General features: G+C 50.1%; 2 protein-coding genes across 3 annotated transcripts; both read left to right on the top strand.

Annotated features, from left to right (window-relative positions):
- The first annotated feature begins 1,605 nt into the window (after positions 1 to 1,605).
- Positions 1,606 to 5,603, top strand: PFDN5 (prefoldin subunit 5). Of its 2 annotated transcripts, XM_055248611.2 has the most exons (6): positions 1,623 to 1,774; positions 1,973 to 2,075; positions 2,374 to 2,405; positions 4,016 to 4,090; positions 4,211 to 4,316; positions 5,422 to 5,603. In XM_055248611.2, the coding sequence occupies exons 1-6, from the start codon at positions 1,703 to 1,705 to the stop codon at positions 5,496 to 5,498; spliced, it is 465 nt and encodes a 154-aa protein (XP_055104586.1). In that variant the 5' UTR covers positions 1,623 to 1,702; the 3' UTR covers positions 5,499 to 5,603. The 2 variants fall into 2 exon arrangements, with proteins under 2 accessions (XP_055104587.1, XP_055104586.1); XM_055248612.2 differs by lacking the exons at positions 1,973 to 2,075; positions 2,374 to 2,405 and having other exon boundaries at positions 1,606 to 1,774.
- Positions 5,604 to 5,827: 224 nt separating this feature from the next.
- MYG1 (MYG1 exonuclease) lies at positions 5,828 to 13,997 on the top strand. The gene is made up of 7 exons (XM_055248610.2): positions 5,828 to 6,103; positions 6,301 to 6,413; positions 9,204 to 9,363; positions 12,656 to 12,808; positions 12,949 to 13,071; positions 13,494 to 13,675; positions 13,786 to 13,997. Exons 1-7 carry the CDS (start codon positions 5,888 to 5,890, stop codon positions 13,967 to 13,969), a joined length of 1,131 nt encoding a protein of 376 aa, XP_055104585.1. The 5' UTR covers positions 5,828 to 5,887; the 3' UTR covers positions 13,970 to 13,997.
- The last annotated feature ends 191 nt before the right edge of the window (positions 13,998 to 14,188 follow it).

The following is a 14,188-nucleotide window of genomic DNA, read 5'->3' as shown; positions in this document are numbered from 1 at the left end:
GGGTAGTGATAGACCCTTTGAGAGTGTTTTGGCCAGGTACCATCCGTCCGTCCTGTCTTCCTGCCTCAGGTATCCTTGGAGTGGCACTAGTGTTTTGTTTTTTGTTTTTTTTGAGACAGACTCTTGCTCTGTTGCCCAGGCTGGAGTGCAGTGGCGCAATCTCGGCTCACTGCAACCTCTGCCTGCCGGGTTCAAGCGATTCTCCTGCCTCAGCCTCCTGAGTAGCTGGACCTACAGGCACATGCCACCACGTCCCACTAATTTTTGCAGTTTTAGTAGAGCCAGGGTTTCACCATATTGGCCAGGCTGGTCTCGAACTCCTGACTTCGTGATCCACCCTCCTCAGCCTCCCAAAGTGCTGGGATTACAGGCGTGAGCCACCGTGCCCGGCCATGGCACTAGTTTTAATGCCTCAGTTGCCCTGCCTGCCTCCTAAGTAGATGTTAAAGGCTACTGCTGTCTGCCCATGTACATCTGTTACACTTACCAATGTGTAACTTTAGCAGTAGAGTCTGTGGATCTGTGGAGTTCCAGTGTGGTTTTTCTCTGCAATTGTTAAGCTCAAGGGAAGCAAGTATCTTACACTCTCACGTATCCCTCACATATAGCACATGGTAAAACCTTTTTTTTTTTAAGAGACAGAGTCTAGCTCTGTTGCTAGAGTGCACAATCACAGCCTACTGCAGCCTCCAACTCTCCAGCTCAAGCGATCCTCCCACCTCAGCCTCCCGTGTAGCTGGGACTACAGGTGTGTGCCACCAGCCCGGCTAATTTTTGTATTTTTTGTAGAGATGGGGTGTCACTGTGTTGCCCAGACTGGTCTCAAACTCCTGGGCTCAAGCAATCTGCCCTTCTCGGCCTCCCAAAGTGCTGGGATTGCAGGCGTGAGCCACCATGCCCGGCCAAAACATTTTATTGATTAATTTGTGCTCTACTTGGTTGACAATGGCGCTTCCTTGCTGTTCTCCCACCACCTCACTGGCAACGGGTTATAAACCCTTTTTCAGATCCTACTACGTGTCAGCCTACTTCCGGCTGGGGGAAGATGGTTATAGCGAGAGGGGAAGAATTGGTTCAGTGATGAAAACATGGTTGGTTCCTGCCTTCGACGAGCTTTCAATCTAATGCCTGTTTTTTTCAAGGACAATTCAGAACGGTCTGACAAGGGATTTCTTTTTATTTTTTAATTTTTCCTGCCTTTCGGCCTCAGAGGCCATCCGGGAAAAAGAGTTTAGAATTTCCCTACCATTTCCATGCCGTGCAGGGCGGAACATTTGAAATCGGGCCTGGCGGGATACCAGCAGGCAGCAATAGCAAGCGGGGTGGATAGAGGCAGGGCTAGGCCCCCGAGCCGTCACCATGGCAATCCAGCCTGCTTTCCAGTAGCTTATACCACCCACGTGGAATAGCATACACTACTTTGTAATATCGTGGTTGTGTCGTGAGAACTTTAAGATTTTGCAGTTCCTTGTGGGCAGGAGTCCTGTTTGCTGCTACTTTACTGTACTAGGCTTAGAATATTTTATAAAAACAACTCACAGAACAGCCTCTTAGAGGCTCAAGCCCCTCCTTCCCTTCCGGGACGGAGGATCATAGAGCTGTCTGGCGCAGCGAGGCCTCCTGACGCCATCGAGACGCGCAGAGGATGGCTAGAGCGTTGCTCGCCGAGGGACTTCCTCTTCATTAACTCTTCCTTCCCAACATGGCGCAGTCTATTAACATCACGGAGCTGAATCTGCCGCAGCTAGAAATGCTCAAGAACCAGCTGGACCAGGTGGGGACGGGCCTTAGAGGCACCTCTTTCCCGCTGTACATGCCCCCTGCCCACGCGTACTTCTTGCGCCCGGTTCCAAGTTGGGAGCCTACCTTTCCCAGGCGAAACCTCTATCCTGTCTGAGGACCCGCCCCCTCCCCTGCCGCGCTCCCTTCTCCCTTTAGCCCTCTCTTGACCCGCTATCCCCGACCTCTGTAGGAAGTGGAGTTCTTGTCCACGTCCATTGCCCAGCTCAAAGTGGTACAGACCAAGTATGTGGAAGCCAAGGACTGTCTGAACGTGCTGAACAAGAGCAACGAGGGTATGGGGTAGGCGGGTGAGGGCAACCTGAAGTGGCGAGCCTGCTTCTCTCGTCCCACCTCTTAACCCAGTTTTTCTTACCTGAAACGAGAAAATCCATTACATATCGTATACCGCTTCGTGAATCCTTTGCATGTTGCCTACCTAGAATTGAAATGTACAGGACATTCCTCTGTTCCTATTGCCCCTGTTTCCGTTCTTTTCACACTGTCTGTGGGTGCTGTGCCCTGTTGGAACTCTAACGTCTTACGTTGGAGCCGCTAACCTTCCCCAGGTGTTTGTCTTCATTGCTTTCACAGGGAAAGAATTACTCGTCCCACTGACGAGTTCTGTATCCTTTCCACAGGAACGGCTACCTGCTGCCTTCTCCCGTTCTCCCTCACTCCCCCAAAAAGCGGGGAGGGGGATTGTTTTGATTACTTCAGTTTACCCTCTCGCCACAATGATTTTGAGGATACCCCCCTTTTTTTTTTCTTTTTTGAGACGGAATTTCGCTCCGTCGCCCAGGCTGGAGTGCAGTGGTGCGATCTCGGCTTACTGCACCCTCCGCCTCCTGAGTTCAAGAGATTCTTCTGCCTCAGTCTCCCGAGTAGCTGGGACTGCAGGTACGCGCCACCACGACCGGCTAATTTTTGTATTATTAGTAGAGATGGGGTTTCACCATATTGGCCAGGCTAGTCTCGAACTCCTGACCTCGTGATCCGCCTGCCTCGGCCTCCCAAAGTGCTAGGATTACATTACAGGCGTGAGCCACTGCCCCCGGCCAAGAATACTCTTACTACACACTTAGTAGCTCTTCTATCTAACTTCACACCAACATCCAGCTAATGTCTTGTGAACACCAAGGAGTATGTATAAGTTGAGATGTAATATTTCCCTTTGCTGTTTGAGAACATTAATATGGAGATAAAGCTGGTGGTTTACACTTTGCTAAATCTTAGAAGATACAGGCAATAGACAAAAATAGGATATAGAAACAGGGAGCTTGGCTCTGTTAATTAATCTTCAACTTCAGCTTAATTATGGCTCATTTCTAAACTGTCACTAAGAAACCTGGATTGTGTTCACCTGTTCAACGTTTTACTTGGCTCTGTTAATTAATCTTCAACTTCAGCTTAATTATGGCTCATTTCTAAACTGTCACTAAGAAACCTGGATTGTGTTCACCTGTTCAACGTTTTACTTGAATGAGCAAGTTATGGCAGTAGGGCACCTTTAATCTGTAGTCTGAGAACTGACAGGCTAAAAGGAACACAGGAATACTGGTGTAGTAGGGAATGGTTAAAAAAAAAAAAAAAAAAATTAGCCAGGCACGGTGGTTCACGCCTGTAATCCCAGCACTTTGGGAGGCCAAGGCTGGCAGATCACCTGAGGTCAGGAGTTCGAGATCGGTCTGGCCAACATAGTGAAACCCCGTCTCTACTAAATATACAAAAATTAGCCAGGCGTGGTGGCTCATGCTTGTAATCCCAGCTACTCCGGCGACTGAGACAGGAGAATCACTTTAACCCGGGAGGCAGAGGTTGCAGTGAGCCGATAGCGGGCCATTGCACTCCAACCTGGGTGACAGAGTGAGACTCTGTCTCAAAAAACAAAAAACAAACAAAACATTGACTTTGTCAGGAATTAGCTACTTCATGATTGAGGGTGTTAAGGGAAGTGAGGCTGGCTTTTTACTTGTAGTACTCTACAACAGTAGGAAAACATTATCTAGTCTTTCTGGAGGGGCTAATGGGAAGAATTGCAAGAACTGCTTAAAGAACCAACTTCTCTGTCTTCTTTCCATTTGGAGTTATAGGTATTGTTCTAAGGCCTCCAGATTATTCAGTCCTTATGCCTTGTAGCTTTTTGGAAAAGGAGGATCTTTGGAGGCCAAGCAGGCTGGCTGGCGGAATCATGTCTCATGCTGGGCTAGTTTTTCCCTTAATTCTTGCTTCTCAGATGTATGTCCCTGGGAAGCTGCATGATGTGGAACACGTGCTCATCGATGTGGGAACTGGGTACTATGTAGAGAAGGTGAGTGAGAGCATGTGGATGCCCCTCTGAACAGGGAAGGGAAATTTAGGGGAAGCTCTAGAGTGCAGCATGGCCAGAGGGAGTCTCCTTTTAGCCCCTCATTCACCTCTGATCTTGTAGACAGCTGAGGATGCCAAGGACTTCTTCAAGAGGAAGATAGACTTTCTAACCAAGCAGATGGAGAAAATCCAACCAGCTCTTCAGGAGAAGCATGCCATGAAACAGGGTAAGTTTTTCATGGGGCACCTCTTGACCCGATCTCCATGATAAAGAACATGGATTGCAGTGTGAACCATGGGGGTGTCCCCTTTGCTGGAGTAAAACTATGTCTTAGTTTCTCTTTGGCATCTTTAGAATCTGTGTATTGCATAATCACTATCTGTAGGTTGAGCGTTTGAGAAATTTAAAGGAAATCATGTTTGTGCTTTGGCGGAGCTCCTATTTAATGAGGATGGAATGGGGGAATGAGATGAACACACAGGAAGGGATCATGATCCAAACGAACTAAATACCAGCAATTATAACCCCGACTGCACATGAGAATCACTCAGGAAGTTTAAAAAGAAAGCTTGGGCCCATTCCAGATTGACTAAATCAACTTGGAAGTCAAAGGAGGGGAAGTTGTACCAAGGTCTGTTTTTTTTTAAAAAAGCTCCCCTCTGTAACAATCAGGATTCAGAACCAGCGTTCCAAAGGTAAAAATCTTTCCACATCGTAGTTTTCTGATTATGTCAGACTCATTTAATACCATACTGTGTTCGTTTTTATATCTTTGGTTAGCAGTTTTGTTTTTTTTTCCGAGGCAGAGTCTCATTCTCACCACACCCAGCTGTGTTAGCATATTGACTGATGCATTGTAGACCCTGAATTTGTGTTAGTGACCCCACAGTGGATCACTGAGTTGAAGTTTTATTAACAATGCCAGGTGCGGTGGCTGACTCCTGTAATCCCAGCACTTTGGGAGGCCAAGGCAGGTGGATCACTTGAGGTTAGGAGTTCAAGACCAGCCTGGCCACCATGGTGAAACCCCGTCTCTACTAAAAAGACAAAGTTAGCCTGGGCATGGTGGTGCATGCCTGTAATCCCAGCTATTCGGGAGGATGAGGCAGGAGAATCGCTTGAACCCGGGAGACGGAGGTTGCAGTGATCCAGGATCGGTGCCACTGCACTCCAGCTTGGGTGACGAGCAAGATTCTGTCTCAAAAAAAAAAAAAAAGTTATTAACAAACTGTAGTTAGTTGTCCGCCTGTCCTTAAACTTGCCTGTCACTTCTCCTTAACTCTAGGTTCTCCTTTTTGCTCCTAACCTTTGACTCTTATTTTTTTCCACAGCCGTCATGGAAATGATGAGTCAGAAGATTCAGCAGCTCACAGCCCTGGGAGCAGCTCAGGCTACTGCTAAGGCCTGAGAGTTTTTGCAGAAATGGGGCAGAGGGACACCCTTTGAACGTGGCTTCCTGGTGCTGGGAAGGGTCTTGTGTTTTAATGCCAATAAATGTGCCAGCTGGGCAGAATGTTGGTCTCCTCTTGGATTAAGCAAGGGACTGGTGATGAGATGGGGGGGTGGTCGAGAGTGTGGGCCCCGTCCCAGAGCCTGTGCGCAGGGCTGATGCGATGCCCCTCTTGGAGGCTCCACCGCAGGGCCCTTTGACCAGCTGGAAGAAATCCTAGGCTGGGAGTGTACTGCTGCTCACTCTGCGGAGCTGGTTGCCAAGGGAACGATTGGCAAGCGGAAGTGGGGCTGCGCGGCGCTTCCTCTTCCGGGTCGGCGCTCCTGCCTCCCTGTAGGGAGCGTCTTATGAGACACTGCTTCTTGCGCGGCCTCTTTGCACTGCTGCTGCCGCCGCCACTCCTCTATACCCGGCACCGCATGCTCGGCCCAGAGTCCGTCCCGCCCCCAAAACGACCGCGCAGCAAACTCATGGTACCGCCCCGAATCGGGACGCACAATGGCACCTTCCACTGCGACGAGGCACTGGCATGCGCACTGCTTCGCCTCCTGCCGGAGTACCGGGTACGGTCAGCGAAAAGTGACCCTGAGACTGCGTGCATGCATGCCTCCGGGGTGGATGGCATTTCGCCAACAGGGTCCCTCCGATAGCGCCCGGCAGCCCAAGCACCCTTCCCTACCCTCGCTACCTCCCTGAAGTCCAGCATTAATCCCCTACCCGGCGACACCCGGCAGCCCCTTCACCCCTGTGTACCTCGCAGGATGCAGAGATTGTGCGGACCCGGGATCCCGAAAAACTCGCTTCCTGTGACATCGTGGTGGACGTGGGAGGCGAGTACGACCCTCGGAGACACCGATATGACCATCACCAGAGGTAGGTTCTCAGATACCATTTATTTAACTTCCTTGACCTCAGCTTTCCTCTGTGCTCCAATTCAGCCATCCACTGCCGTGGTCCGCGCCAGCGAAAAGAACTGCCTCATCATAGAAATCAAACTCCCACTAGGACTACACCATCCTTCCGGCCCTGCCTGTTCTTCACCCATCTCCCTGGCCTGGGACCTCCCTTGGTTCCCAGGGAGTCCCTCAGGCCTCTTGTCTCATCTCCTTCCTTAGCCAAGGCTTTTTTCCCACCAGCAACTTCATCACCCCAACTAAATAAACCCATCTGTGATTAATCAATCCATTCTGGTGCCCTTGCTGCTGCACCTAACTGCTGGGCCCACATGATTGTGGCAGTTGGTGACAGTTCAGATGTGTGAAGTTTTCTACTTCATTTACACCCTTCCAAAGGGAAATCCTTCTCGCTCAAGGGTAGCCCATTCCAATCCTTTTCTTCCCCCTCAAGCCTCTACCGCATCAAACTGAGCGTCCCTGCCTCTTCTCAAAAGAGAACTTCTCAAAAGTTGAGCATTTCCTCAGTCTCCCACCTCAAACATCCTCAGCTCCCTCCTACCAATTAAGGGAACTTTCTTCCTTTCTATTGGAGGTTAATCCTCTGTCATGTTTCCAGTCTATTACTTTCTTCTCTGGGATTCTTTTTTCTTTCTTTTTTTTTTTTTTTTTTTTTTGAGACGGAATCTCCCTCTGTCGCCCAAGCTGGAGTGCAGTGGCACGATCTCGGCTCACTGCAACCTCTGTCTCCCAGGTTCAAGCGATTCTCCTGTCTCAGCCTCCCGAGTAGCTGGGACTACAGGCGCCCAGCACCACACCCGGCTAATTTTTGTATTTTTAGAAGAGACGGGTTTCACCATGTTGGCCACACTGGTCTCGAACTCCTGGCCTTGTGATCTGCCCCCCTTGGCCTCCCAAAGTGCTGGGATTACAGGCGTGAGCCACTGTCAGCCTATCCTCTGGGATTTCCTGTCACAGTTCCACTAGTGTCTCTGCCTCTCCTTCCCTACAGCCTAAAACCCTTCTCAAGTATCTTCCATCTTGAAAAGAATCAAAGGTATAAAAACAAAACCCTCCCTCAATTATACCACACCACGAAAAGTAATTGTCTTGGAGAGAGGGATTATGATGTTTCAAGTCTCTCTCCTTTTTTCTTTTTTTAGCATACATGTTATAAATGATGTCAGGAGGAAACCCTCCCAATATTTACAGCCTAAGCTCTCACGCTCACTTCTCAGCTACCCTTCAAAAAACAGCTGACCGTGGCTTCACCTCTTTCTTTCCAGTTCATTTCCCTCAAGCCCACTCTCCCAGTATCTCCTCTGGAACTGCTCAACCTCAGCACCAAACCAGGGAGCTGGTAAAGGGTCTCAACTGATCTCTTTAGCACTTGGCATTATTGACCACTTCCTTTTATCAAATTGTTTTTAAGACGGAGTCTTGTCTGTCACCCAGGCTGGAGTGCAGTGATGCAATCTCGGCTCACTGCAACCTCCGTCTCCTGGGTTCAAGTGATTCTCCTGCCTCAGCCTCCCAAGTAGCTGGAACTACAGGCTCCTGCCACCATGCATAGCTAATTTTTGTATTTTTAGTAGAGACAGCATTTCACTATGTTGGCCAGGCTGGTCTTGAACTTCTAAACTCAGGTGATCCACCCGCCTCAGCCTCCCAAAGTGCTAGGATTACAGGTGTGAGCCACCATGCCCAGCCTCATTTTTTTTATTTTTACTTTTTTTGAGACGGAGTTTCGCTCTTGCTGCCCAGGCTGGAGTGCAGTGGCACTCAGCTCACTTCAACCTCTACCTCCCAGATTCAAGCAATTCTCCTGCCTCAGCCTCCCAAGTAGCTGGGACTACAGGCATGCGCCACCATGTCCGGCTAATTCTTACGTTCTTAGCAGAAACAGAGTTTCACCATGTTGGCCAGGCTGGTCTCAAACTACTGACCTCAAGTGATCACCTGCCTTGGCCTCCCAAAGTGTTGGGATTACAGGTGTGAGCCACTGAGCCCAGCCTGTATTTACTCAATATTTAATAATAAAAGTCAGTTAACAAATGGAGCTCCCTAGGTAATTCTGAGATGGACTGGTATTTAGAAATCATGGCTGTAGTTTCTGCTTCCCTAACATCTGTTATATCTTTTCTCTATTTTCTGCCCCACTGCTGTTCAAATTCTTGCCTTCTTTATTCACCTGAACCATTGCAGGTAATCTCTTTGCATCTGTTCTCCATGCTGGCTGGTGCAATGCTGTAACATGCACCTGCCTGCTTAAAAATCCCCCAATGACTTCGATTACCCACAGATAAAGTCCGATGGTCTGGCCCTGCTTGCCCTTCCAGCTTTTTCTTTTGCCATTCACTTCTCACACCTGAGCTGCCTTTCCTGAAGTTCCATCAAGACACTTGTCTCTCAGCTATCATTCATGTTGTTCCCTCTGCTTGGAATGCTTTTTCTCTTTCACCCCTTGTCTGTCTGGTGTACACCCACTAATTCATCTTTCAGAACTGACCTGAAGGCTCTCCTCTGAACCCTTTCCTCATCCCTTCCTTCCTTTCCCTTGTCTCGTCTAGTGAGAGTACTCAGGGGGTTGTGTTTGTCGGCCTCCGGCAGATGAATCTGAAAGCGAGGACGGTGTCTTAGTTTTTTATCCTTAATGTCTAATAACACATAAAATGTGGCAGATAGGAAGCATTGAGTTAACCATTGAATGAATGCATGGAGACTCTAGCCAAGGTGCCTCACCTCAGCCCCACCTCCCTGTGCTCCTCAGGTCTTTCACAGAGACCATGAGCTCCCTGTCCCCTGGGAAGCCGTGGCAGACCAAGCTGAGCAGTGCGGGACTCATCTATCTGCACTTCGGGCACAAGCTGCTGGCCCAGTTGCTGGGCACTAGTGAAGAGGACAGCATGGTGGGCACCCTCTATGACAAGGTGGGGACCTGAGGACAGAGATGCCCCCCACATGCATTTCCAGCAGGCTGCCTGGGAGCAGTGCTCACACAGCACTCAGCACTGGGCCTCGGGTCAGGGTTCCTGGCCTATAGCAGGCCCAACACTCATCCTCTCCCTCAGTCAGGCTCATCTCACAAGGGAATGGTGATACCTCCCCTGCCTACATCCTGGGGTGGTTGTGAGAAGTGGATGCTGTAATATATGGGGAAGGGTTTTGAAAACCATAAAGCAGCATGGCCCCATCTTTTTCTTGACACACACAAACAGCAATTGTTCAGCACCTTTGGGTAAACAGAGGGGAGGCTGCTTATGTAGAAGCAGATGGCTCAGAGGTTCTGGCTGCCCTGAAGGTTGAGGGGAGCGTGTGTTAGGCACCACTGTAGTTCACTAGTGGCACATAAATTGAGAAGCTCAGCTGAGAAGAGTTTTATTATGAAACTGTCGGCCGGGCGTGGTGGCTCACACCTGTAATCCTAGCACTTTGGGAGGCCGAGGTGGGCAGATCACCTGAGGTCAGGAGTTTGAGACCAGCCTCAACATGGAGAAACCCCATCTCTACTAAAAAAATACAAAATTAGCCGGGCATGGTGATGCATGCCTGTAATCCCGGCTACTCGGGAGGCTGAGGCAGGAGAATTGCTTGAACCCGGGAGGCAGAGGTTGCAGTGAGCCGAGATCGCGCCATCCACTCCAGCCTGGGCAACAAGAGCAAAAACTCCATCTCAAAAAAAAAAAAAGAAACTGTCGGCCGGGCACGGTGGCTCACGCTTGTAATCCCAGCACTTTGGGAGGCCGAGGCGGGCGGATCACAAGGTCATGAGATCGAGACCACGGTGAAACCCCGTCTCTACTAAAAATACAAAAACTTAGCCGGGCGTGATGGCGGGCGCCTGTAGTCCCAGCTACTCGGAGAGGCTGAGGCAGGAGAATGGCGTGAACCCGGGAGGTGGAGCTTGCAGTGAGCTGAGATTGCGCCACTGCACTCCAGCCTGGGCGACAGAGCGAGACTCCGTCTCGGGGAAAAAACAAAAAACTGTCTTTGGATTCCACCAGTGTCCCCTGCAAGCAGCTTCCTGCTTTTGGGGAACGAATATGGCTAGTGGCCCTGGCATGCAAGTCAGGTCGCACAGTACTGAGGACACTTACTTGTTTTTTTTTTTTTTTTTTTTTTTTTGAGACGGAGTCTCACTCTGTCACCCAGGCTGGAGTGCAGTGGCGCAATCTCGGCTCACTGCAAGCTCCGCCTCCCGGGTTCACGCCATTCTCCTGCCTCAGCCTCTCCGAGTAGCTGGGACTACAGGCGCCCACCACCACGCCCGGCTAATTTTTTGTATTTTTAGTAGAGACGGGGTTTCACCGTGGTCTCGATCTCCCGACCTCGTGATCCGCCTGCCTTGGCCTCCCAAAGTGCTGGGATTACAAGCCTGAGCCACCGTGCCCGGCCGACACTTACTTGTTTACAAGTCAAAGCTCAGGTTCAGTCAGCTGTATTTCTTGAAGGTAGACTGTTGAATTCAGTTCTCAGGTTTTTTTTGTTTTTTTGTTTTTTTTTTTGAGACGGAGTCTCGCTCTGTCGCCTAGGCTGGAGAGCAGTGGCACGATCTCGGCTCACTGCAAGCTCTGCCTCCAGGGTTCACGCCATTCTCCTGCCTCAGCCTCCCGAGTAGCTGGGACTACAGGCACCTGCCACCACGCCCAGCTAATTTTTTGTATTTTTAGTAGAGATGGGATTTCACCATGTTAGCCAGGATGGTCTTGATCTCCTGACCTCGTGATCTGCCCGCCTCAGCCTCCCAAAGTGCTGGGATTACAGGTGTGAGCCACTGTGCCCAGCCCATTAGTTCTCAGTTGTAGCTTGCCCATCTTCTGCCCTCTGTATAGAGTTTTTGGAATATCAAGATTTTAGACTGCCTGGGTCAGTTTTCCCTTCCACTGCTGAAGGGTTTCTAAACAACTGACTAAATTTTTGTTGTTGTTTTTTTTGTTTTTTTGAGACGGGGTCTTGCTCTGTCATCCAGGCTGGAGTGCAGTGGCACGATCTCAGCTCACTGCTACCTCCGCCTCCTGGGTTCAAGCGATTCTCCTGCCTCAGCCTCCCAAGTAGGTGAGATTATAGGTGCCTGCCACCATGCCTGGCTAATTTTTGTATTTTTAGTAGAGACGGGGTTTCACCGTGTTAGCCAGGCTGGTCTCGAACTCCTGACCCCAAGTAATGCACCCACCTTGGCCTCCCAAAGTGCTGGGATTACAGGCATTAGCCACTAATCCCAGCAACAACTGACTAAATTTAACCCGTGTTTGTTTTTTTGAGAGACTGTTGCCCAGGTTGGAGTCCAGTGGTGCCATCATGGCTCACTGCTGCTTTGAACTCCTGGGCTCAAGCAGTCTTCCCACCTCAGCCCCCTAAGTAGCTGCGACTACAGGTGCATGCCACCATGCCTGGCTAATTATATATCTTAATTTTTTGTAGAGAGGGTCTTGCTGTGTTGCCCAGGCTGGACTCAAACTCCTGGGCTCAAGTGATCCTCCCACCTCAGCCTAAACCCATGTTTAGCATCAGGTTGGGGCCCAAACCAAGAAGTGCTGGGCATAGGAGTTACTTTCTCAGTGCTCCAAGAGTAGCACTTTTCTACATACCACAGGTGTACTGTTATGGAGGCCTATTTTGTAGGGTAATTTTGCATAAAGTTTCTACCCCGAGACTCTTGAGACATTATCCTACCATTTATTCAGACCCAGGAGACAACTGCTGATGTCATGTGGCACATTATGGGCTTCCCTGGAACCCTAACCCAGCAACCAGCTTTTGGTGTCCAGTCTCACACTCATTTTCTCCCACTTGACTTGTGTTCTCAACCAGAGCCCCTCCTGCACCTCATTAACCATGTCACTGAATACCTACTCACCCCACCTGGAGATTTACCAGCCTTCAGCCACAGGGACCCACTCCCACAGAGAGCCTCTAGCACCTGGAGACCTTCCTTGTTCAAAAGTTAGCAGTCCCCTCCCTACACGTGTTGGCTTTGGTTTGGGCTTTGTGCAGCAGAATGAGTATGGATTAGCAGTCAGGTGATCTGAATTCCAGTCACAGCACAACGAGCTGTCTGAGCTTCAGCAAGCTGCTGAACTTGCCAATTCTCCCTTTTCTCATCCAGTTAATGTTGAGAGATCCTCACAGGGCTGAAAGAGTGTATGAACATACTTTGAATCATGTAACATTTCACGTAAGTAGCAGGTAGCCTCAAGAATGTTTCCCCTGCTGCTGCCTTAGATGTATGAGAACTTTGTGGAGGAGGTGGATGCCGTAGACAATGGGATCTCCCAGTGGGCAGAGGGGGAGCCTCGATATGCGCTGACCACTACCCTGAGTGCACGAGTTGCTCGACTGAATCCTACCTGGAACCACCCCGACCAAGACACTGAGGTAACGTGGCCTGGGAGGAGACCCTGAGACCTGTAAGAACCTTGGGTGGGGGGAAAATGGGAGCATTTGCTCCTCCTCCTAAGCCCTAGCAAATTCCAAGTTTGGGCCAGCACCATGGTTCTAATTCTCATCATTCCCAGGCAGGGTTCAAGCGTGCAATGGATCTGGTTCAAGAGGAGTTTCTGCAGAGATTAGATTTCTACCAACACAGCTGGCTGCCAGCCCGGGCCTTGGTGGAAGAGGCCCTTGCCCAGCGATTCCAGGTATAGGCCTTGGAGGAGGCATTGTGGCTTGGGGATTACTGACTGCCGATCAACAGGAGCTCCTGCTTCTTCCACTCTAAACCTTTTTTTTTTTTTTTTTTTTTTGGAGACGGGATCTCTCTCTCTCTCTCTCTGTTGCCCAGGCTGGAGTGCAGTGGCAGACAACCTCAACCTCCTGGGCTCAAGCAGTCCTCCCACCTCAGCCTCCTGAGTAGCTGGGACTACAGGCACACACCACCTCACCCAGCTAATTTTTGTATTTTTTGTAGAGACACAGGGTCTTACTTTGTTGCCTAGGCTAGTCTCAAATTCCTGGGCTCAATGGATCCTCCCACCTGAGCCTCCCAAAATGTTGTGACTACAAACATGATCACCATGCTCAGCCTACCTTAAACCTTCTAGCTATGCTCTCCCTCTTTCAGGTGGACCCAAGTGGGGAGATTGTGGAACTGGCGAAAGGTGGATGTCCCTGGAAGGAGCATCTCTACCACCTGGAATCTGGGCTGTCCCCTCCAGTGGCCATCTTCTTTGTTATCTACACTGACCAGGCTGGACAGTGGCGAGTACAGTGTGTGCCCAAGGAGCCCCACTCATTCCAAAGCCGGTGAGGCCCTAGGGAACCACCCTGCAGACCTTCAGGCCTGTCTCAGCCTTGTTAAGAGAAGGCTGCCAACTCTGACCCCTGCTCTACTCCCTCTTTCTGCCCACTTATAGGCTTCCCCTGCCAGAGCCATGGCGGGGTCTTCGGGACGAGGCCCTGGACCAGGTCAGTGGGATCCCTGGCTGCATCTTCGTCCATGCAAGCGGCTTCATTGGCGGTCACCGCACCCGAGAGGGTGCCTTGAGCATGGCCCGTGCCACCTTGGCCCAGCGCTCAAACCTCCCACAAATCTCCTAGTCTAATAAAACCTTCCATCTCATACTGACCCAGTCCTTGACTCATTCTTGCCCTACGCCATTCCGGAAACTTGTGAAAAGTGAAACAACTATTTATGTGTAAGACCCTGTGCTAGATATATTTTCTTCACAGTAACTTCTCAGCCTTGCTTCACAAATCATTTGAAACCATAGTTTCTAGGGTTAAATAACGTGACCAAATTCACAAGTGGCTAAAAGG

The sequence above is a fragment of the Symphalangus syndactylus genome, chromosome 17, assembly GCF_028878055.3.
Source record: "Symphalangus syndactylus isolate Jambi chromosome 17, NHGRI_mSymSyn1-v2.1_pri, whole genome shotgun sequence".
Classification (NCBI taxonomy): Eukaryota; Metazoa; Chordata; class Mammalia; order Primates; family Hylobatidae; genus Symphalangus; species Symphalangus syndactylus.
The sequence above is the reverse complement of the archived record's forward strand: the minus strand, read 5'-3'. Positions and strand labels throughout refer to the sequence as shown.